The sequence below is a fragment of the Lissotriton vulgaris genome, chromosome 1_1 (genome assembly GCF_964263255.1).
Source record: "Lissotriton vulgaris chromosome 1_1, aLisVul1.2, whole genome shotgun sequence".
Lineage (NCBI taxonomy): Eukaryota > Metazoa > Chordata > Amphibia > Caudata > Salamandridae > Lissotriton > Lissotriton vulgaris.
Window position 1 is genome coordinate 1,616,994,055 of NC_141685.1, and position 25,129 is coordinate 1,617,019,183.

General features: G+C 54.8%; 1 protein-coding gene across 1 annotated transcript in view; it reads right to left on the reverse strand.

The window, feature by feature from the left end:
* The window catches only part of SHANK3 (SH3 and multiple ankyrin repeat domains 3), a 1,483,929-nt gene that overhangs the window by 473,724 nt on the left and 985,076 nt on the right, over positions 1-25,129 (reverse strand). Inside the window, exon 14 of the mRNA XM_086918824.1 lies at positions 20,541-20,623. Within this exon, the coding sequence (XP_086774950.1) occupies positions 20,541-20,623 (83 nt within the window). The remainder of the gene's footprint in view (positions 1-20,540; positions 20,624-25,129) is intronic.

Below are 25,129 nucleotides of genomic sequence, written 5' to 3' on the forward strand. Positions count from 1 at the left end.
TCCCAAAACATTCCCAATCCACTCTTGCTCTTTGTTCTTGTCTGGCCTAAGGCTTGTAAGCCCACATTTGGCCACTGTGGACTCGCCGTCATGCAGCACAATAGCACAAGCAGTAAGAAAGAGCATCAGATGTCAACAAAACTCTATCCCCATCTCTCCCCCGCCCACGCCTGCCCAGCTTCAACTTGGCCGTGATACCAACCCTCCCTCCCTGCAACAACCCCCTGGAAGACCTGCTATAGGGTACATGATACTAACCTGTTTGGTAGCAATCCCGCGTAGAATCACCAAGAGTAATAGGGCTCTCTATACCCCCCTGTAGCCCCCGACCATACTCAAGGAATCAAGGTTCCAGCGCAGAGTCAATCCTGCTCATCCAGTGACCCTCCCGCTGCTTCGTCCAGGAGGTGTTGCTCCGGATGAGGTCGCTTCTCTGTCACCCAGTCCTTCAGCATCTTTTGTAGGGCTTTTGGATCCGTGAAAATATGCGAGCGTCCATGTCGATTCACTCTCAACTTTGCGGGGTACAGCATGGCATAGTCTGCTCCCATTTCCCTGAGCTGTCTCTTCATATGAGCAAACTGTTGGTGGGCCTCCTGAACCTTGACCGTAAAATCAGGAAACAGTGAAATCATTGACCCTTCAAATCTAAACAGCTGTTTCTCCCACGCGAGCCTTAGGGCGGTATTCCTGTCTCTATAGTTAAGAAGCCGCTCCATGGGTTTATCAAGACGTTCTGCCATGCGGTCCATTCTGTAGGTGAGGGCATCCATTTTGGTGCCTAAAGTTGATATGCCCCCCTGAAGATTCTTTTCCATATTCAGCAGGAGGCCGCGAATATCCTGTCGCTGGTCATCTAGGTCTTGGTCATGCTCTCCCGCGCCGTCCTCCGTAGCAGCCTCTTTTGCTTTAGGTCGTTTCTGGTCAAAGGATAATTTCGACTGTGTCCTCTCCACCTGCCCATGGTGGAACTGCGCACGGGATACCTCTGGTGCTACGGGGCAAGCCGAGTGGGGTAGCAGGCCTCTCAGCAACACCCAACCAGGGGCCATAAAGCGATTGATGCGGGGTCGAGCACATCACCTTCACAGCCCGAGCAGCCAGCGCGCGGGGGGGGAATATAAATCCCAGGAAGGGATGCAATATTTTCACCCGGCGTGGGGCTTTTGACGGCGCAGCGGCAGGGAGCCCGCACCCTCAACACCGCCAGGGCACCCCACAACTGAGCTTGGCGGCAACAATCTCTCCTGTAGTTGGTTCACTCTCCCAGGCCAGCTCAGACTCCTCACCCTAGACAACGTGCGGCCAATCTTCCATCTGGCCCCCAAGACCAGTCAACTAGAAAGGGGGGGGCGCGCAGTTCTTCCAGGGCGCACCCCAAGGGAGCGGGACCAGCGCAGCGTCGCCACCAATGGAGCCCTCTCCAGCAGGTTCCAGTAGTCCTCCAGGGCACCCGCACTCCCGTTGTGCAGGGGGCGAGGGGGGAGGCGGTGCCTCCAGCAAAACGGCTCCCCCAGGCCCCGCGCAGTGTGGCGCTCGATGTCTTCCTGGACCCCCGCAGTGCAGATCAGAGCCGCCTATGGCTGCAGCAGAAACCCAGCAGCAGCACTCGCCGCACCGGCCGGCAAAGAGCTGTCATCGCCGTCCGCCCGCCGGGGTGGGGGGCGGAGGGAGGGGCTCCGTATTCCCAGCACACGCTCCGGGGACTGCACACGCCTCGGTGGAGGAGGGCCCCCTGCTCACCCAAGCCGCAGCACCGCACTCTCCCGCCGGGCCCCCTCACAGACCCGATCTCCGTCTCCACAGTACAATAGGCACAGGCGGGGGTAGGAATACTCCTCCGACAGTCGTCTGAAGCCAGGAGCAGCCCGCAGCAATCATAGACAGGCCTCCTCATTGAACAGTTCTCCGTCCGTCGTACGAGGGCCGGGGAGGAGGGGCCCAGGCCTCAGTCCGTCCGGCCCAAGGATTAGTGCTGCGGTGTCACGCAGTGGGGCACAACTCCATCAAACCGGCAGGTAGTGTAGTGTCACCAGCGAGAGCTGTGCGCTTGCGCGAACAGCGGTTCGCGCGTCAGAGCGAGTCGGAGTGCAAAACCAGTAAGACGCCCGGCGCTCTTCCTGGAGTGTTTTTAAGTAAATAAACGCACAGCTTCTGCCACAGTTATACCGAGTGTGTGTCATCATTGTGGGGTGAGGCAGACAATGTTACAGTGGCGATGAGGAGTGGGATACCCCCACAGGCAGCACTCACCCCATCGATTAAAAAAAAAAACTATTAAAACAAAAGCACAGAGCTGGAGGGAAAGACGGAGGATCCAGAAGACACCACATATGCAAGGTACCACCCGTATAAGGCGGAATCCAACGGCAGAGAGCGCAGGAAGAGCGCGGTAGAGGCGCACAGGAGAGGGCGACCCCCACCAAGTGCTCTTAGCCAGACAGCACTACGTCCCAATTTTAGTATATGTGCTGCCGAAGCGAGCACAAGACAGCACTACGTCCTACGAAGAAACACGGTAGGAGGGTGGCAGTGCCCCCGTTAAGGCCCTGGCAGAGAGGGGAGACCGCAGAGAAGGGGGAGGAAGAGAACCCCATCCCGACAAGTCACGAGAGGAGAACGCCAGAGCGCCAGGCAGCCCCAGGAACCAAGGAAGAAACGTCAGCCCGCCTGGCAGCCCCAGGAACCAGGGAGAAGAACCAGAAAGACAAGCCAGAATGAGCAATCAGGCGTCCTCGCTCATTGCGCCGATCCCATTTCTACCCAAACCAGGCGAACACCAAATTAAGTGGGAGGACTGGAGGGAGTATTTCAAGAATTTCCTCGAAGCCTTAGAGGATGAAAATGGGGAAGAATTTCCAAGTGCAAGGAGAAAACAAATACTTCTACACAACTTGGGCCCTGAGGGAATAAGAGTGTTTTCGAACATAGTGCCTGCGCCTCGGCAAGCGGCTGACGATAACGTCTTCAAGCATGCTTTGGAAGACCTAGACACTCACTACCGCACAGCAGTATGTGTTTCCATTGATCGTTTCAACTTTCAACAGAGGAAGCAAGGAGAAGGAGAGTCCATAGACGACTATGTTGCGGCCTTAAGAAGACTAGCGATCACTTGCAAGTATGGGACACTCCAAGATGACTTTATCAAAGATCAGATCGTGATGCACACTACCAACAAGACCGTTTAGGACAAGCTGTGGGCACATGGAGAAGCGACGCTAAAGGAAGTGATCGCGATTGTGAAGAAAGCTGAACTCTCAAAGCGATGCGCCGAAGCAGCAAAAAGAGAGAACGCGCAGGGGATCATGGTCAACAAGGTGGATGATGCAGAGTCCGCAGGTAGACATAAAATGGCGCCTGGAGACGGCAGAGGAACCAACAGAGGGGCGGGAAAGCCCGGACAATCTGCAAAGCAGTTCATGGACAACAAGTCCTCATGCTACAGATGCGGAAGCACAACACACGCGGCACAGGACAAGCACTGCCCGGCTTTCCGCGCGAAATGCATGTTCTGCGGACTGATAGGACATTACGAGAAACTTTGTCGAAGGAAAGGGAAGAAATCTGTGGTAAAGTTCATAGGACAATCGCAACCAGAAGAAGCGGGAGAAGAATCAGACGAAGAAGATCTGGTGTTATGCATCGAGGAACAAGTGTTGGGAATAGATAGCAAACGCTCCGATAAACCCCTTGCGGACATGCTGATTGATGGAGTGAAGATCAGAATTGCGATAGACTCAGGATCCCCGTATACCATAGTCCAGAGATCAGTACGGGAAGACGAGTTCAAGCCCAGCCTAGGCCCCAAACTAGAACCACCGGACATACGACCAGTATCGTACAGGAACAACCCGATCCCCATGGTAGGCTACAGAAGCCTGAAGTTTGAATTCCGAGGTAGAACGGCAGTATGCAAGTTGTATGTAGCAGAGAAAGGTCCCTCAGTGTTAGGATGGAGGGATCAGGGTGATCTTGGAATTAAACTAGATCCCGGTGGAGCAGAACAAGTACTGCTTACGGACGGCAAGAATTGGCCGGACCTGGAGAAAGTGAAGAGGGACTTCCCCAGAGTGTTCGGTGGAAAGGTGGGCAAGCTGGAGAAATTCATGCATAAGATCATACTCAAAGAGAACTCCCAGCCTGTGCCACTCAAAGTCCGAAATGTGCCCATAGCGGTGAAGGAAGCGGTTCAGCAGGAACTACGCAGGCTAGAAGAGCAGGGAATAATCAAGCCCATAGACAGCTCGGAGTGGTTGGCACCCTTGGTAGTAGCCAGAAAACCAAACGGCAAGGTGCGTTTGTGTGTGGACCTGCGTGAGTTAAACAAGTGCCTGTTTGTAGAGAAATGCCCGTTGCCCAGGATTGAAGAAATGTTGGTCAAAATGAGAGGAGTGAAGTGGTTCTCCATGGTGAACCTCGCGTCTGCCTATCATCAGATAGACTTACACCCGTCCAGCCATAAATTCACGTCCTTCATAACGCCCTATGGATGTTATCAGTTCCGCAGAATGCCCTTCGGGCTGGCGTCCGCCGCAGCGGTTTTTCAAAAGTTAATGCATTGCCTGTTCAAGGACGTCGAAGGCATCCAGTACTTTCAGGATGACATCCTGATCATGGGGATGGACAGTGAAGACCACGACAGGAAGTTGAACAAGGTGTTGAGCGTGTTGCAAGAAAGGGGCCTGACGGAAGAATGGGAAAAGTGCAGGTTAGGAATGACATCCGTCACCTACCTAGGACACGAAATAGGGGGACAGGGGATCACCCCCAAAAGAGTGAATGTGAAGGCGATCTGCGATGCCAGAGCTCCGGTCAGTAAAGAAGAGGTGAGGTCATTCCTGGGCATGGCCGAGTACTATAACAAGTTCGTCCAACACTTTGCCACAAAAACCCACAAACTGAGACAGCTAATAAGGGACAAGACTACGTTTCAGTGGGACGATGAAGCACAAGGAGAATTCGAGGAATTGAAGAGAAATATCAGCCAAGCTGTACTGTTGCACGGACACGATCCCGCGGGACAAACAATTTTGACCACTGATGGCAGCGAGAAGGGCCTAGGAGCGGTCCTAGCACAAGAAAGAGAAGACAATACGGTTGAAACCCTCAGCTTTGCATCCAGAGCGCTATCCCTCACGGAACAGAAGTTCAGTGTGATAGAGAAAGAAATGCTGGCTGCAACATGGGCCATGGGGAAGTTCCGACAGTTCCTGTGGGGCACGAGGTTCCGTTTACAAACTGACCACAAACCACTGGTCAAGGTGCTCACCTCGAGTGGACATGCCACAGCCACCCCGCGCATAGCCAAAATGACTCTCAAGCTGCTGGAATACAGATACGATGTAGTATACATACCAGGAACCCGCAACAAGGTAGCGGACTACCTCAGCAGGGCCTCAGCAATGGAGGAAGCACCTGATCAGTTGTCTGAAAATGAGGAGATGGTAGCCGTGATGGAAGACACAGAAAGGGCAATCAGCAAACAAGATTGGATGCGAGCTTACGAGGAGGACGAAGACATAAAGGAAGTCAAAGACTGCCTCATCAAGGGTTGGCAGGAAAAGAAGAGGCTCAAGAAGGTGCTCAGAAAATGTTATGAAGTACGCGAGGAATTATCGATAAGTGACTCCGGAATCTTCTTGTATCGAGGTGACAAGGTAGTACCACCTGAGAAATTGACCTCATTATTGCTGAGCCAACTGCACAAAGGTCATCTTGGCATTGTAAAGACCAAGATGAGGGTGAAACAAATGTACTGGTGGCCGGGAATGGATAGTCAAGTGGAGAGGCACGTGAGAGACTGTACCCAGTGCCAAGGAGTAGACAAAATATTGAAACCCTTGAGACCAGCGTTGGGAAGATTTGACCAGCCACGCAACCCCTGGGAGGATGTAGCAGTGGGCATCCTAGGATCAGTGTTGGACAACCAAGGAACAGCTAAATACCTGTGTGTTTTGGTGGATAAGTATTCCAAGTGGCCAGAAGTTCAGGTGCGGGAAGAGATGGATTCGGACGCTGTGATACGGTTCCTCACATCTGTGTTCCTGAGAGAAGGAATACCGAGAACGGTCCTGACCGGCAATGGCCCACAATTTACATCGCAGAAATGGTACAGATACATGGAGAAGAACGGAATCAAATCCAAGCACACCTCAGTGTACCACCCAGCAAGCAACAGACAAGTGTAGAGATTTAACCGGGTCCTTATGGGGTCCATACAAGCGGCCATAATGAAAGGCAAAGACTGGGAGGCAGAAATCCAGAAGATGATGTGGGCGTACAGGATCACTCCCACCTCAACAGGGTACAGCCCCTTCCAAATTTTGAGGGGAAGGCTCCCTTTCACGAAAGACAATGTAATATGGAGAGAAAAGACTATCACTAGCAAATGGTCACCTGCAGTAGTCCAGCATAATCTGGTGAAGGCCCAAAAAGTTTACACGGAGCATTACAATAGGCGAAGGAATGTAAAAGAAACAACATTGGAAAGAGGGGAATGGGTGAGAATCAAGCTGGCAGCATTGACAAAGAAAGAAGAGAGCAAGTACAGCCCACCCCTGAGAGTGGAAGAAGTGTATGATCGAGCTGCGTTGCTCAGTGACGGAAAAGTGTGGTCCCAAGATCGCATGGCAAAAATCAATAAAATTGTGCAGTGGCCAGTAGAGGAAGGAAGTGACCAACAGCAGCAAGTGCAGAGGAGTGAAGCAGAAGGAATGACAGAAGGAGGAGAAAACCAAGAAGGTGAAGGAGAGCATGGAGAGAGAGAAGATCAGGGGATACCGAGTGTGGGGGAAGCACCAGCAGAAAGGTGTGTGACGCCCAAGAGGAGTGAACTGAGTCAGCGGAGAGATGGAGTGGTGAGTCCCACATCTGAAGGGGTCCGAGAAACCTCCACACCGGTAAGAAGTACTCGTGCTGGAAGAGTGGTGGTCAGACCTGCACACCTCAGAGACTTTGTAGTAGAGAACTGTTGAACTGTGCAGCATAGTTATTGTGTGTATGAAAAAAGGGAGATACGTAGTGGGCGCTCTATCTCTTCGGTGTGCGCGTGACGTAGCACGCCGCACGTCACCAGCGAGAGCTGTGCGCTTGTACGAACGGCGGTTCGCGCGTCAGAGCGAGTCGGAGCGCGAAACCAGTAAGACGCCTGGCGCTCTTCCTGGATTGTATTTAGGTACATAAACGCACAGCTTCTGCCACAGTTATACCAAGTGTGTGTCATCATTGTGGGGTGAGGCAGACAACGTTACAGGTAGATGCTGAAAAGTGATATTGGTCTGTCCCTCGAGGCCCCGCCAGTCACTCGGTGCCACACAGCGGGGGAAGGAAGGGCTCAGCTGCAGGATAATTGCTAGGATAGTTGGCGGTCTGAAGGAGCTCTCAGGTCAAGCGGCCATCTCGGTCGCGAGCTAGCTCCGCCCCAACTGCTCCTTTTCACCACACACAAATCAAACATAAAACCTACTCACTGCTCCTTCCTCCCCCACAAATCTCCACAATAAAACCAACCCACTGTTTCTTTTACTGCACACATCTCCAACATAAAACCCACTCACTGCTCCTTTTCACCGCACACGTCCCTAAGATAAACCCCACCCACTTCACCTTTTCACCGCACAAATCACCAAGATAAAACCCACCCATTGCTCCTTTTCACTGCTCACATCTCTAAGATAAAACACACCCACTGCTCCTTTTCACTGCATACATCTCAAAGATAAAACCCACCTACTGCTCCTTTTCACCACACAAGTTCTTAAGACAAAACCCACTCACTGCTCCATTTCACTGCACACATCCCTAAGACAAAACACACTCACTGCTCCGTTTCACTGCACACATCTCCAACATAAAGCCAACCCACTTCTCCTTTTCACTGCACACATCCCCAAGACAAAACCCACCTACTGCTGCTTTTCACAGCAAACATCCCTAAGACAAGACACAACCCCTGCTCCTTTTCACCCCATACGTCCCTTAGACAAAACACACCCACTGCTCCTTTCACTGCACACATCTCCCAGATAAAGCCCACCAACTTCTCCTTTTCAGTGCACACACCCTAAGACAAAACCCACCTAATGCTCCTTTTCACTGCACACGTCCCTATAAAACATACCCACTGCTACTTTTCACTGCACGCATCCCTAAGATAAAACCCACCCACTGCTCCTTTCACAGCAAACATTCCTAAGACAAGACACACCCACTGCACCTTTTCACTGCACACATCTCCAAGATAAAACCCACCCACTGCTCCTTTCACAGCAAACTTCCCTAAGACAAGACACACCCACTGCTCCCTTTCACTGCACACATCTCCAAGATAAAACCCACCCACTGCTCCTTCTCACAGCAAACGTCCCTAAGACAAAACCCACCCACTGCTCCTTTTCACCCCATATGTCCCTAGGACAAGACCCACCCACTACTCCTTTTCACCCCGCACGTCCCTTAGGCAAAACACACCCACTGCTCCTTTCACTGCACACATCTCTGAGATAAAACCCACTCACTGCTCTTTTTCACCCCATATGTCCCTTGGACAAGACCCACCCACTACTCTTTTTCACCCCGTACGTCCCTTAGGCAAAAAACACCCACTGCTCCTTTCACTGCACACTTCTCCAAGATAAAACCCACCCACTGCTCCTTTTCACAGCAGACGTCCCTAAGACAAAACCCACCCACTGCTCCTTTTCACCCCATATGTCCCTAGGACAAGACCCACCCACTACTCCTTTTCACCCCGTACGTCCCTTAGGCAAAACACACCCACTGCTCCTTTCACTGCACACATCTCTGAGATAAAACCCACTCACTGCTCCTTTTCACCCCATATGTCCCTTGGACAAGACCCACCCACTACTCCTTTTCACCCCGTACGTCCCTTAAGCAAAACACACCCACTGCTCCTTTCACTGCACACATCTCTGAGATAAAACCCACTCACTGCTCCTTTTCACCCCATATGTCCCTTGGACAAGACCCACCCACTACTCCATTTCACCCCGTACGTCCTTTAGGCAAAACACACCCACTGCTCCTTTCACCGAACACATCCCTAAGACAAAACACACTCACTGCTCCTTTTCACTGCACACATCTCCAACATAAAGCCAACCCACTTCTCCTTTTCACTGCACACATCCCCAAGACAAAACCCACCTAATGCTCCTTTTCACTGCACACGTCCCTACGATAAAACACACCCCCTGCTACTTTTCAATGCACACATCCCTAAGATAAAACCCACCCACTGCTCCTTTCACAGCAAACATCCCTAAGACAAGACACACCCACTGCTCCTTTTCACTGCACACATCTCCAAGATAAAACCCACCCACTGCTCCTTTCACAGCAAACATCCCTAAGACAAGACACACCCACTGCTCCTTTTCACCCCATACGTCCCTTAGACAAAACACACACACTGCTCCTTTCACTGCACACATCTCCCAGATAAAGCCCACCAACTTCTCCTTTTCAGTGCACACATCCCTAAGACAAAACCCACCTAATGCTCCTTTTCACTGCACACGTCCCTACGATAAAACACACCCCCTGCTACTTTTCAATGCACACATCTCTAAGATAAAACCCACCCACTGCTCCTTTCACAGCAAACATCCCTAAGACAAGACACACCCACTGCTCCTTTCCACTGCACACATCTCCAAGATAAAACCCACCCACTGCTCCTTTCACAGCAAACATCCCTAAGACAAGACACACCCACTGCTCCTTTTCACTTCACACATCTCCAAGATAAAACCCACCCACTGCTACTTTTCACTGAACACATCTCCAAGATAAAACCCACCCACTGCTCCTTTTCACTGCACACATCTTCAAGCTAACACCTACCAACTACTCCATTTCAGTGCACACATCTCCAAGACAGAACCCACCACCCTTCTTTTCAGTGCACACATATCCAAACTGAAACCCACCCACTGCTCCTTTTCACCACAAACTGTTCCAAGTAAAGGCAAGCACTTCAATTTTTCACTGAACACTGCTCCAACACAGTGGCCAATGACTATTCCTTCATACTGTTGCGCACGGCGAACAGGAATGCCACCCATTGCTCCCTTCCACTGTACACTGCTGCACGAGACAACCCGATCCAGCTGCACACTGTCTTCACCATGAAAGCCACTAATCACCGCCCCTTGCATCTGCACACTCTGACGAGGCGGTAACCAATCACTGCTCCTTCCCACCGAACACGTCACTGTGAGAAGAGCCCTCAATCTCACTTTCCATCACATGCTGCTCCGCGCGAGCAGCCAGCCACTGCTCCTGCCTGTGACTATTCCAAGAGAACGCCCAATCCTTGATCACCCACATATGCTTTGAAGAGAGCGAGCAAAACAAAGGCAGAAATAACTTCGGACCGTGCATCAACATTTCTAGCGAGGGGGGACACTCGGAACCCTCGAGGTGAGGTCCGGTAGCGAAGCGCTGGCAGAGATACTAGCAAGGAAGTCTTGTCAGGGCACCTCAGGCCACTTCCGCCTCCTCCCTGCTCAGAGATTGGTGGGTCTTTAATCTTCAGGGTTCTTTGAGCGAGTTATTCACAGATGGTTAAAGAGACAGCCAACAGCTGAGAGCCACTGACAATACAGCGCAAGGGTCTTTGGAACCAATCACACAGAGGCCCTGCTATATAGCACATCATATCTACGCGGCGCGCGCGGGGGGGCTTCAGTGGTCTCCCGGAGCAGAGGTAAACTGGGCAAGAGGAAGAGACGATGGAGGGGGCAATAAGAAAGATCAGGGAACATCTGAAAGGGGGCATTTCGCCGACCGATTTACTGTCCAAAAGCTTCCGATCTGGCCGTGGTCCCTGAGCTCCACCTAGGACAGCTGGACAAAGGCAGCTCCGACACCTCGGTGCAGCCTCCTCCAGTGTAGGGATTGAGGAGCCGCAGCAAGGACGCGCACCCCATGGCCCCAACACCTGGGTGCACCTCCTCCAGTGTAGGGAGTGAGGAGCCACAGCGCAGCCAGGATGCGCACCCCATGGCCCCAACATCTCGGTGCAACCTCCTCCAGTGTCGGGAGTGAGGAGCTACAGCAAGGACGCGCACCCCATGGCCCCAACATCTCGGTGCTGCCTCCTCCAGTGTCGGGAGTGAGGACCCGCAGCAAGGACGCGCACCCCATGGCCCCAACATCTCGGTGCTGCCTCCTCCAGTGTCGGGAGTGAGGACCCGCAGCAAGGACGCGCACCCCATGGCCCCAACATCTCGGTGCTGCCTCCTCCAGTGTCGGGAGTGATGACCCGCAGCAAGGACGCGCACCCCATGGCCCCAACATCTCGGTGCAGCCTCCTCCAGTGTCGGGAGTGAGGAGCCGCAGCAAGGACGCGCACCCCATGGCCCCAACATCTCGGTGCTGCCTCCTCCAGTGTCGGGAGTGAGGACCCGCAGCAAGGACGCGCACCCCATGGCCCCAACATCTCGGTGCAGCCTCCTCCAGTGTCGGGAGTGAGGAGCCGCAGCAAGGACGCGCACCCCATGGCCCCAACATCTCGGTGCTGCCTCCTCCAGTGTCGGGAGTGAGGAGCTGCAGCAAGGATGCACACCCCATGGCCCCAACATCTCGGTGCAGCCTCCTCCAGTGTTGGGAGTGAGGAGCCACAGCGCAGCAAGGATGCGCACCCCATGGCCCCAACACCTCGGTGCAGCCTCCTCCAGTGTAGGGAGTGAGGAGCCGCAGCAAGGACACGCACCCCATGGCCCCAACATCTCGGTGCTGCCTCCTCCAGTGTCGGGAGTGAGGAGCCACAGCAAGGACGTGCACACCATGGCCCCAACATCTCGGTGCAGCCTCCTCCAGTGTTGGGAGTGAGGAGCCGCAGCAAGGACACGCACCCCATGGCCCCAACATCTCAGTCCAGCCTCCTCCAGTGTAGGGAGTGAGGAGCCGACGCAAGGATGCGCACCACATGGCCCCAACATCTCGGTGCAGCCTCCTCCAGTGTAGGGATTGAGGAGCCACAGCGCAGCAAGGATGCGCACCCCATGGCCCCAACATCTCGGTGCAGCCTCCTCCAGTGTAGGGAGTGAGGAGCTGCAGCGCAGCAAGGATGCGCACCCCATGGCCCCAACATCTCGGTGCAGCCTCCTCCAGTGTAGGGAGTGAGGAGCCGCAGCAAGGACGCGCACTCCATGGCCCCAACATCTCGGTGCAGCCTCCTCCAGTGTCGGGAGTGAGGAGCCACAGCGCAGCAAGAATGCGCACCCCATGGCCCCAACATCTTGGTGCATCCTCCTCCAGTGTAGGGAGTGAGGAGCCACAGCGCAGCAAGGATGCGCACCCCATGGCCCCAACATCTCGGTGCATCCTCCTGCAGTGTAGGGAGTGAGGAGCCACAGTGCAGCAAGGATGCACACCCCATGGCCCCAACTTCTCGGTGCAGCCACCTCCAGTGTAGGGAGTGAGGAGCCGCAGCAAGGACGCGCACCCCATGGCCCCAACATCTCGGTCCAGCCACCTCCAGTGTCGGGAGTGAGGAGCCACAGCGCACCAAGAATGCGCACCCCATGGCCCCAACACCTCGGTGCAGCCTCCTCCAGTGTCGGGAGTGAGGAGCCACAGAGCAGCAAGGATGCGCACCCCATGGCCCCAACACCTCGGTGCAGCCTTCTCCAGTGTCGGGAGTGAGGAGCCACAGTGCAGCAAGGATGCGCACCCCATGGCCCCAACACCTTGGAGCAGCCTCCTCCAGTGTCGGGAGTGAGGAGCCACAGCGCAGCAAGGATGCGCACCCCATGGCCCCAACACCTCGGTGCAGCCTTCTCCAGTGTCGGGAGTGAGGAGCCACAGTGCAGCAAGGATGCGCACCCCATGGCCCCAACACCTTGGAGCAGCCTCCTCCAGTGTCGGGAGTGAGGAGCCACAGCGCAGCAAGGACGCGCACCCCATGGCCCCAACACCTGGGTGCACCTCCTCCAGTGTAGGGAGTGAGGAGCCACAGCGCAGCCAGGATGCGCACCCCATGGCCCCAACATCTCGGTGCAACCTCCTCCAGTGTCGGGAGTGAGGAGCTACAGCAAGGATGCGCACCCCATGGCCCCAACATCTCGGTGCTGCCTCCTCCAGTGTCGGGAGTGAGGACCCGCAGCAAGGACGCGCACCCCATGGCCCCAACATCTCGGTGCTGCCGCCTCCAGTGTCGGGAGTGAGGACCCGCAGCAAGGACGCGCACCCCATGGCCCCAACATCTCGGTGCTGCCTCCTCCAGTGTCGGGAGTGATGACCCGCAGCAAGGACGCGCACCCCATGGCCCCAACATCTCGGTGCAGCCTCCTCCAGTGTCGGGAGTGAGGAGCCGCAGCAAGGACGCGCACCCCATGGCCCCAACATCTCGGTGCTGCCTCCTCCAGTGTCGGGAGTGAGGACCCGCAGCAAGGACGCACACCCCATGGCCCCAACATCTCGGTGCAGCCTCCTCCAGTGTCGGGAGTGAGGAGCCGCAGCAAGGACGCGCACCCCATGGCCCCAACATCTCGGTGCTGCCTCCTCCAGTGTCGGGAGTGAGGAGCTGCAGCAAGGATGCACACCCCATGGCCCCAACATCTCGGTGCAGCCTCCTCCAGTGTTGGGAGTGAGGAGCCACAGCGCAGCAAGGATGCGCACCCCATGGCCCCAACACCTCGGTGCAGCCTCCTCCAGTGTAGGGAGTGAGGAGCCGCAGCAAGGACACGCACCCCATGGCCCCAACATCTCGGTGCTGCCTCCTCCAGTGTCGGGAGTGAGGAGCCACAGCAAGGACGTGCACACCATGGCCCCAACATCTCGGTGCAGCCTCCTCCAGTGTTGGGAGTGAGGAGCCGCAGCAAGGACACGCACCCCATGGCCCCAACATCTCAGTCCAGCCTCCTCCAGTGTAGGGAGTGAGGAGCCGACGCAAGGATGCGCACCACATGGCCCCAACATCTCGGTGCAGCCTCCTCCAGTGTAGGGATTGAGGAGCCACAGCGCAGCAAGGATGCGCACCCCATGGCCCCAACATCTCGGTGCAGCCTCCTCCAGTGTAGGGAGTGTTGAGCTGCAGCGCAGCAAGGATGCGCACCCCATGGCCCCAACATCTCGGTGCAGCCTCCTCCAGTGTAGGGAGTGAGGAGCCGCAGCAAGGACGCGCACTCCATGGCCCCAACATCTCGGTGCAGCCTCCTCCAGTGTCGGGAGTGAGGAGCCACAGCGCAGCAAGAATGCGCACCCCATGGCCCCAACATCTTGGTGCATCCTCCTCCAGTGTAGGGAGTGAGGAGCCACAGCGCAGCAAGGATGCGCACCCCATGGCCCCAACATCTCGGTGCATCCTCCTGCAGTGTAGGGAGTGAGGAGCCACAGTGCAGCAAGGATGCACACCCCATGGCCCCAACTTCTCGGTGCAGCCACCTCCAGTGTAGGGAGTGAGGAGCCGCAGCAAGGACGCGCACCCCATGGCCCCAACATCTCGGTCCAGCCACCTCCAGTGTCGGGAGTGAGGAGCCACAGCGCACCAAGAATGCGCACCCCATGGCCCCAACACCTCGGTGTAGCCTCCTCCAGTGTCGGGAGTGAGGAGCCACAGAGCAGCAAGGATGCGCACCCCATGGCCCCAACACCTCGGTGCAGCCTTCTCCAGTGTCGGGAGCGAGGAGCCACAGTGCAGCAAGGATGCGCACCCCATGGCCCCAACACCTTGGAGCAGCCTCCTCCAGTGTCGGGAGTGAGGAGCCACAGCGCAGCAAGGATGCGCACCCCATGGCCCCAACATCTCGGTGCAGCCTCCTCCAGTGTCGGGAGTGAGGAGCCGCAGCAAGGACGCGTACCCATGGCCCCAACATCTCGGTGCAGCCTCCTCCAGTGTAGGGAGTGAGGAGCCACAGCAAGGATGCACACCCCATGGCCCCAACATCTCGGTGCAACCTCCTCCAGTGTCGGGAGTGAGGAGCCGCAGCAAGGACGCGCACCCCATGGCCCCAACATCTTGGTGCAGCCTCCTCCAGTGTCGGGAGTGAGGAGCCGCAGCAAGGACGCGCACCCCATGGCCCCAACATCTTGGTGCAGCCTCCTCCAGTGTCGGGAGTGAGGAGCCGCAGCAAGGATGCACACCCCATGGCCCCAACATCTCGGTGCAGCCTCCTCCAGTGTAGGGAGTGAGGAGCCGCCGCAAGGATGCGCACCCCATGGCCCCAACATCTCGGTGCAGCCTCCTCCAGTGTAGGGAGGGAGGAGCCACAGCTCAGCAAGGATGCGCACCCCATGGCCCCAACATCTCGGTGCAGCCTCCTCCAGTGTAGGGAGTGAGGAGCTGCAGCGCAGCAAGGATGCGCACCCCATGGCCCCAACATCTCGGTGCAGCCTCCTCTAGTGTAGGGAGTGAGGAGCCACAGCGCAGCAAGGATGCGCACCCCATGGCCCCAACATCTCGGTGCAGCCACCTCCAGTGTAGGGAGTGAGGAGCCCAGTGCAGCAAGGATGCGCACCCCATGGCCCCAACACCTCGGTGCAGCTTCCTCCAGTGTAGGGAGTGAGGAGCCGCAGCGCAGCAAGAACGCGCACCCCATGGCCCCAACATCTCGGTGCAGCCTCCTCCAGTGTCGGGAGTGAGGAGCCACAGCGCAGCAAGAATGCGCACCCCATTGCCCCAACATCTTGGTGCATCCTCCTCCAGTGTAGGGAATGAGGAGCCACAGCGCAGCAAGGATGCGCACCCCATGGCCCCAACATCTCGGTGCAGCCTCCTCCAGTGTAGGGAGTGAGGAGCCGCAGCAAGGACGCGCACCCCATGGCCCAAACATCTTGGTGCAGCCACCTTCAGTGTAGGGAGTGAGGAGCCGCAGCAAGGACGCGCACCCCATGGCCCAAACATCTTGGTGCAGCCACCTCCAGTGTAGGGAGTGAGGAGCCGCAGCAAGGACGCGCACCCCATGGCCCAAACATCTTGGTGCAGCCACCTCCAGTGTAGGGAGTGAGGAGCCGCAGCAAGGACGCGCTCCATCAGGGCCCCAGCATCGGTGCAATCTCCCTCAGTAGAGGCAGGGAGGAGTCACAACCCAGCAGAGGGGCACTTCTACGATACCCAGGATCACTGCGCAGCCTCCTCCAATGAAGGCGGGTGTGCAGCGTTGCTGTCATCTCTAGGTCGTCGCCTTATTACAACAAGAGAGGACCCAGCATCCCCGTGCAGCCTCCTCCGATGCAGGCACTTACAAGTCACAGCCCAGCAGATGTGTGCACCTCTAGTTTCACCGGTATCCCTGCAGAGCCTCCTCCAGTGCAGGCAGTGAGGAGCCACAACCCACCAGATGTGCGCACATTTAGGCTTGCAAGCATCTCTGCAGAGCCTCCTCTAGTGCAAGCAGTGAGGAGCCACAACCCACCAGATGTGCACACCTGAAGTGTCTTCAGCATCTCTGAGCCTCCTCCAGTGTGGGCAGTGAGGAGCCACAACCCACCAGATGTGCACACATGAAGTGTCTTCAGCATCTATGCAGAGCCTCTTCCAGTGCGGGCAGTGAGGAGCCACAACCCACCAGATGTGCACACCTGAAGTGTCTTCAGCATCTCTGCAGTGCCTCCTCCAATGCGGGCAGTGAGGAGCCACAACCCACCAGATGTGCACACCTGAAGTGTCTTCAGCATCTCTGCAGAGCCTCCTCCAGTGCAGGCAGTGAGGAGCCACAACCCACCAGATGTGCACACCTGAAGTGTCTTCAGCATCTATGCAGAGCCTTCTCCAGTGCAGGCAGTGAGGAGCCACAACCCACCAGATGTGCACACCTGAAGTGTCTTCAGCATCTCTGCAGTGCCTCCTCCAGTGCGGGCAGTGAGGAGCCACAACCCACCAGATGTGTGCACCTCTAAGGTCTTCAGTATCTCTGCTGAGCCTCCTCCATTGCGGGCAGCGAGGAGCCACAACCCACCAGATGTGCACACCTGAAGTGTCTTCAGCATCTCTGCAGAGTCTCCTCCAGTGCAGGCAGTGAGGAGCTACAACCCACCAGATGTGCACACCTGAAGTGTCTTCAGCATCTATGCAGAGCCTCCTCCAGTGCAGGCAGTGAGGAGCCACAACCCACCAGATGTGCACACCTGAAGTGTCTTCAGCATCTATGCAGAGACTCCTCCAGTGCAGGCAGTGAGGAGCCACAACCCACCAGATGTGCACACCTGAAGTGTCTTCAGCATCTCTGCAGAGCCTCCTCCAGTGCCGGCAGTGAGGAGCCACAACCCACCAGATGTACACACCTGAAGTGTCTTCAGCATCTCTGCAGAGCCTTCTCCAGTGCCGGCAGTGAGGAGCCACAACCCACCAGATGTGCACACCTGAAGTGTCTTCAGCCTCTCTGCAGAGCCTCCTCCAGTGCAGGCAGTGAGGAGCCACAACCCACCAGATGTGCACACCTGAAGTGTCTTCAGCATCTATGCAGAGCCTCCTCCAGTGCAGGCAGTGAGGAGCCACAACCCACCAGATGTGCACACCTGAAGTGTCTTCAGCATCTCTGCAGTGCCTCCTCCAGTGCGGGCAGTGAGGAGCCACAACCCACCAGATGTGTGCACCTCTATGGTCTTCAGTATCTCTGCTGAGCCTCCTCCATTGCGGGCAGTGAGGAGCCACAACCCACCAGATGTGCACACCTAAAGTGTCTTCAGCATCTCTGCAGAGCCTCCTCCAGTGCAGGCAGTGAGGAGCTACAACCCACCAGATGTGCACACCTGAAGTGTCTTCAGCTTCTATGCAGAGCCTCCTCCATTGCAGGCAGTGAGGAGCCACAACCCACCAGATGTACACACCTGAAGTGTCTTCAGCATCTCTGCAGAGACTCCTCCAGTGCAGGCAGTGAGGAGCCACAACCCACCAGATGTGCACACCTGAAGTGTCTTCATCATCTCTGCAGAGCCTCCTCCAGTGCCGGCAGTGAGGAGCCACAACCCACCAGATGTACACACCTGAAGTGTCTTCAACATCTCTGCAGAGCCTCCTCCAGTGCCGGCAGTGAGGAGCCACAAACCACCAGATGTGCACACCTGAAGTGTCTTCAACATCTCTGCTGAGCCTCCTCCAGTGCCGGCAGTGAGGAGCCACAACCCACCAGATGTGCACACCTGAAGTGCCTTCAGCATCTATGCAGAGCCTCCTCCAGTGCCAGCAGTGAGGAGCCCCAACCCACCAGATGTGCACACCTGAAGTGTCTTCAGCATCTCTGCAGTGCCTCCTCCAGTGTGGGCAGTGAGGAGCCACAACCCACCAGATGTGTGCACCTCTAAGGTCTTCTGTATCTCTGCTGAGCTTCCTCCAGTGCGGGCAGTGAGGAGCCACAACCCACCAGATGTACACACCTGAAGTGTCTTCAGTATCTCTGCTGAGCCTCCTCCAGTGAGGGCAGTGAGGAGCCACAACCCACCAGATGTGCACACCTGAAGTGTCTTCAGCAGCTCCGCAGAGCCTCCTCCAGTGCAGGCAGTGAGGAGCCACAACCCACCAGATGTGTGTGCCTCTAACGTCTTCAGCATCTCTGCAGAGCCTCCTCCAGTGCAGGCAGTGAGGAGCCACAACCCACTAGATGTGCACACCTGAAGTGTCTTCAGTATCTCTGCAGAGCCTCCTCCAGTGCAGGCAGTGAGGAGCCACAACCCACCAGATGTGCACACCTGAAGGGTCTTCAGTATCTCTGCAGAGCCTCCTCCAGTGCAGGCAGTGAGGAGCCACAACCTACCAGATGTGCACACCTGAAGGGTCTTCAGTATCTCTGCAGAGCCTCCTCCAGTGCCGGCAGTGAGGAGTCATCTAACCAGCAGATGTGCACACCTTTAGGGTCTTCGGTGTCTCTGCAGAACCCCCTCCAGTGCCGGCAGTGCGGAGCCACAACCCACCAGATGTACACACCTGAAGTGTCTTCAACATCTCTGCAGAGCCTCCTCCAGTGCCGGCAGTGAGGAGCCACAACCCACCAGATGTGCACACCTGAAGTGTCTTCAACATCTCTGCAGAGCCTCCTCCAGTGCCGGCAGTGAGGAGCCACAACCCACCAGATGTGCACACCTGAAGTGTCTTCAGCATCTATGCAGAGCCTCCTCCAGTGCCAGCAGTGAGGAGCCCCAACCCACCAGATGTGCACACCTGAAGTGTCTTCAGCATCTCTGCAGTGCCTCCTCCAGTTTGGGCAGTGAGGAGCCACAACCCACCAGATGTGTGCACCTCTAAGGTCTTCTGTATCTCTGCTGAGCCTCCTCCAGTGCGGGCAGTGAGGAACCACAACCCACCAGATGTGCACACCTGAAGTGTCTTCAGTATCTCTGCTGAGCCTCCTCCAGTGAGGGCAGTGAGGAGCCACAACCCACCAGATGTGCACACCTGAAGTGTCTTCAGCATCTCTGCAGAGCCTCCTCCAGTGCAGGCAGTGAGGAGCCACAACCCACCAGATGTGTGCGCCTCTAACGTCTTCAGCATCTCTGCAGAGCCTCCTCCAGTGCAGGCAGTGAGGAGCCACAACCCACCAGATGTGCACACCTGAAGTGTCTTCAGTATCTCTGCAGAGCCTCCTCCAGTGCAGGCAGTGAGGAGCCACAACCCACCAGATGTGCACACCTGAAGGGTCTTCAGTATCTCTGCAGAGCCTCCTCCAGTGCCGGCTGTGAGGAGTCATCTAACCAGCAGATGTGGGCACCCCTAGGGTCTTAAGCATCCCTGCGCTGCAGCCCCAGTGCAGGAAGTGAGACAGATGCCTGAAAAAGCCATTCTTTTAGGAACCCAGGCGTTCCAGGGAGCTCCGAACGAGGAGTCCAAATCAAGTACCTTAGATTACACTTCAGAAATAATTCACAGCAAGTGCAGAGTGGAACCCCGAGAGAGCCGACAACCGAAGGCAGCCCCCAAACTTTGCGTGTGATGGTAGGAGAGACGTGAGAGCAGAGGCTCGAGCCAGGCTGGACGCGGACAGTGTGAGGGCACGGATCCTCGGGTCAGGGCACAGTGAAGCAGGTGGTCTGTGCGGCGATGCACGGCAGAGGCACAGTGGGGGCCAGAAGCACTGCACCATGGCACAGTAGGCAGAGCCTCCAAGGGATATGAACACTATGGGCACAATGACGCTGGTGTAATCATAGGCGATGTATAACGGGGTGGAAAACGTTGGACCATAGCACGTTGAGTAGGAAGAGTGTGGGACATGAGCACCATGGGGCAGAAGCAACGCGGGGGTATGGGCACAGCGATGCGGGGCACAATAAAGCAAGCGCCCTGTCTGGCGGGTATATGAGTAGTGGGGGGAATATGGACTAAGGTAAGCTGGTCGGTACTTGCTGACAGGGAGAGCGGCACGGTGCGGGGATGCATGGGGTCACCGCGGGACAGGAGCGCCGTGGCACAGCGTCGCAAAGGCAGGGACTTCAAAGTATGCCACGGGTTGTTTGTAGCTGATAGCCCTGCTTAAGAAAGGTAATAAGGGCACGACAGCTTAAGATGTAAAAGCAAAGCCCCCGCCCCGTGCCCAGAACCCAAAATGCTTCGAAAAAATAGAAAACTCGGCCCTTACCTTTGGCCCCTCGCAACACAAACCCGAAGCCCTCATGCTCCCGCTTCTCCAGCACGGCCGTCTTCTCTTCAATAATATAATCACTGGGCGGGAGAGAGCAGAAGAGAATGGCAGGGTTAGATTTCAGCACCATGCCGCCGTGCACTGGGATGAACGGGGAGCTGTCCACCCTGCGCCCGCCAACAGCACCATCACAGCCTGCAGCCCGCTGCCAGCAGCCCCGTCCTCTCACAGCCTGCTCCGCTGCCAGCAACCCCATCCTCTCACAGCCCGCAGCCCCATCCTCTCACAACCTGCCCGGCTGCCAGAAGCCCCGTCCTCTCACAGCCAGTAGCCCAGTCCTCTCAGAGCCTGCCCCGCTGCCAGAAGCCCCATCCTCTCACAGCCAGCAGCCCAGTCCTCTCAGAGCCTACCCCGCGGCCAGCTGCCCCATCCTCTCACAGCCTGCCCCGCGGGCAGCAGCCCCATCCTCTCACAGCCCGCAGCCCCATCCTCTCACAGCCTGCCCGGCTGCCAGCAGCCCCGTCCTCTCACAGCCAGCAGCCCCGTCCTCTCACAGCCCGCAGCCCCATCCTCTCACAGCCTGCCCCGCGGCCAGCAGCCCCATCCTCTCACAGCCCGCAGCCCCATCCTCTCACAGCCTGCCCCACGGCCAGCAGCACATCCACCATCCTAACCTTAAGCCCGTAGCAGTGGGCTCTTCCGTCCTGTCCCTGCCTCCTTCTCTTTCTGCTATTCGGCTTCTTTCTCTCCCCTGTCTCTTTCTCCTTTTTCTCTCCCTGTGCCTCTTTCCTTCCCGCCTGTCTGTCCTACCTGTCTGCCCCTTTCAGCCTCACTCCTCCCCGCATCCCCCTCTGCCTCTTTTCTCCCTGCCTCCCCCTCTCCCTTCCTCGCTCTCAGCCTCCATCTCCCTTTCCTCTCTGCCTCATTCAGACAGCGCTCGAGTCTGAAAGCCCGGTCCCTCAAAGTTACACCTCCAGAAAAAACAGAGCCCGTATCTGCCCACACCCCGCATTCCTCTGCCCGCTCTTCTGTTGCCCCCACCTCCAGGTCGGGCAGCCGGAGCCCGGGTATGTCAGCATGGAGCCGAGGCGCGGGGGGCACATGTGGGGACCGAGCCGAGCTCGGCAGCCATTCCTGGGGCTCTGGGGGGGAGAGGGGAGGGCGCGCACCGGAGGGGAGCGGGTTCTTTCATAAGTTTCCTGTTAGAGATAATGGTATAGTTTAATCTTCAGCGAAAAAATACCCCTCCCCGTTGCTAAGTAACATTCTGGCATTAAAAAATGTGTGTGTGGGGAGGGGGCTCGTTGTCCTACATGAACACGAACACAGCTGCTCTGCCCCTAATGGCAGATCCAAGAAGAGGCAGGCAGGAGAGAGGCTGGGAATGTGAGCATAGAGGCGCCTGTCCGAGGCAGCAGCCTGAGCGAGGAAAAATGTCTGCACATTTTAGGAGGCGGGAGGCAGAGAGAGAGAGAGAGCAGCACTCTTTTAACTGGAGCCGAGATGCAGCCTTGTAAATCCCTCCCAGCAGAGGCGCATGCCTGACATCAGAGGAGAGGTGAAAGGCACAGCCGCACAGCTGTGCACAGACACCGAGCACAGAGTATTCATACAGATGTGCAACAGCGCAGGCTTGGAGCTTAAACACAATAAAACACAGTCGTGCACCAACATAGCAACACGTCGCGCAGCCACAGAACCGTACACGACCGAACATAGCCACGTAGAATACACACCAATGAAAACAACACAGTCACAGAGTGCACAGCCCACTGTGCACAGACAAACAGCTGTGCATCAACCGCAATCAAGTATTGTACACCAAGGTGTACACCAACACTGCCCTAAACTACATAGACACACACGTGACAGCACCACAGCCAAAGAGCACACAGAAACACAGCTACATAACGAGGCAAAGGTGAGTTACAACGCAGCTGCAGGGGATACACCACGCAGCTGTACACCACTACAGCCTTATAGTATGCACAGAAATTACGCGTTGCACCAATACAGCCGTAAAGTCTGCACACAGACACATTGCTAGATCACTACAGGCAGACACTATATACACAAATATAGTGTCTACATTCAAATACGCACGTACTTATGCAGCCACACAGTGTATACAGAAACACCCAGATGTGCACCGATGCAACAACTGTATAGACATAAACCCACAGCTTTGGACTGATGCAGCATAGGCACCTACACACACACTATACAGACACGCAGAAGTGGGCACACGGACACATCACATACACATGTAGACAGTACATACACAATGTGTACACACACAAAGACTAAACATCTGCACACACAGCAGATAGACAACTGAACACAAACACGGTATACAACCAGCTGGGTCAAAACACATGCATACGCGTATAGCGCATCCATATACAGACACAGCTCTTGCTTGTAGACGTCACTTAATTAAAGCACTACTACAGCACATACACTACGACATGCATGCTGTTCTCAGACAGAGTATATACACACACACACACACACACACAAAGTGTTGGACACAGATTCTGAAGACACACATACAGCATTATTCACATACAAACTGCATTCCATCTAAAGACACAGCAATAGCTTATACACACAAATACGCTTCTCATGAGCAGCACATAGACACAACTGCCAACTTACCATATAGACAACGACGTGGTGTACAAACACAGAGGCACAGTAAGTATGCCAATGACACATACAAACACAAAAGTACGCACAGGTTCTGCCCAAGACAGTGGAATCTGGGAAAAGGTCAAGGTGCACCCTCTGAGGAGAGGCATTCTACTTCGGGCTGGTTGGTTTGCTGTACTTTGAAAAATAAGCTGGAATTCCCTTCCACCTTGTTGAACACCTTCCTCATACTGACATAAACCGATACATAGATATGTACATGGACATGGATTGGTTCAATCTCAGCAAACCTCCCAGACTGCAGTGCATGTTTTTTGTTAAAGAGAGGACACTTTGCCTGTTATGAGTCGTGGGTTCTTTATTGTGACCCCTCCATGCCAATATGAGATTTGTCACAACAAATCGAAAAAAGGGTCAGAGCTATACTAAACCGGCACTCCATATCACTACTAAGTACAGCCTTATTATTCTTTACTTCTTATCTGTGCATGGCGTCTGGGATTTGATCCTTAAACATTCCCAAATTCAGCGATCACAGATCACTTTTATCCTTAAAACACAAAAAGACCCAGCACCAGCTAACAAGTACAATGTCACAGGAATAACTTCTTGAAAATGAGCAATTTAAAAGACTTGATTGTAGATTGGTACTTTCTTTATTTTTGAAAATTCATTAAAACATAGTAGAATTTGCTTGTCGCCAATGCGTTTCATCCCACCTGGGACTTCTTCAGGGCTGATTTGTGATGTTGTAACAAAGAAAGTTAGCGTCAATTTCCTAGTCTTCTGCACGACCGGAGGACAGGCGGACATTCGAGGGGCCGGATATCTTGAGAAATCCACTAATGGACCATACCATGGTTGTAAAAAACACTGTGAGACTGCGATAACATGGAAGATGAACCAAGCGATCTTTGAGATAAGGAGCTAATATTTATTTATTTATTTATACTACAAGAAGACTAGAAGATTGACGCTAACTTTCTTTGTTACAACATCACAAATCAGCCCTGAAGAAGTCCCAGGTGGGATGAAACGCGTTGGCGACAAGCAAATTCTACTATGTTTTAATGAATTTTGAAAAATAAAGAAAGTACCAATCTACAATCAAGTCTTTGAAATTGCTCATTTTCAAGAAGTTATTCTTGTAACATTGACTTTTTACTGCAATACAAATACTTTGCTTACTTTACATTGACATAATCTGGTGCTGGGTCATTTTGTGTTTCAATATGAGATTTGTATTTACCAGCATGGGGTGCTACAAGTGGCTCAGTAAAAATGACTCATGCCTTCAGTCACCAGCTGGTGAAACCAAACTGCATGAACAGTGTAGGTGAATTCCAGTCAAGGAAACAAATCCAGGAGTGAGGAGAATTTCTTCAATTTTCTATCAACCAACATTTCTGTGAAGCAAAGAATTGCTCGACAATGTCTCATCTCAATATTGATGCGAATAGGTAAGTATTCCTATTGACTAAACTAGTGACCCATTCCTTTCCTAGAACTCTGCAAAATAGACTAGACCATCTCGATGGTTGGTTTTCTAGGCTCCTATGACGAAGTTAAAAAGCATAATTCTTCACCCTGAGAGACTGCTCCATTGATCTGCACACAGTATCACAATGGCACCCTCCTCCCTGTGTGTGTTACCCCCTCTGTCCTTTGTGTGTTTCAATCTTTCTAATTTTACATACATATTCTATTTTGGGTACCTATAAGTATATATATTGAATATTCTAAGCCTATGGTAGGTTGGACAGGGTCAATGGGTCACAAGTACACCCTGGTCAAACAAGGCTGGAGTGTATAAAATAATCTTCCTAGTCTTGCAAAGTGGTTGGAGAAGATTATGTTGGACCACTGCTTCCTTTCTAAACTCATCCTACATTACAAAGGATTGGAGGTTTATATTTCCTCTCTTCCTGGCCTTA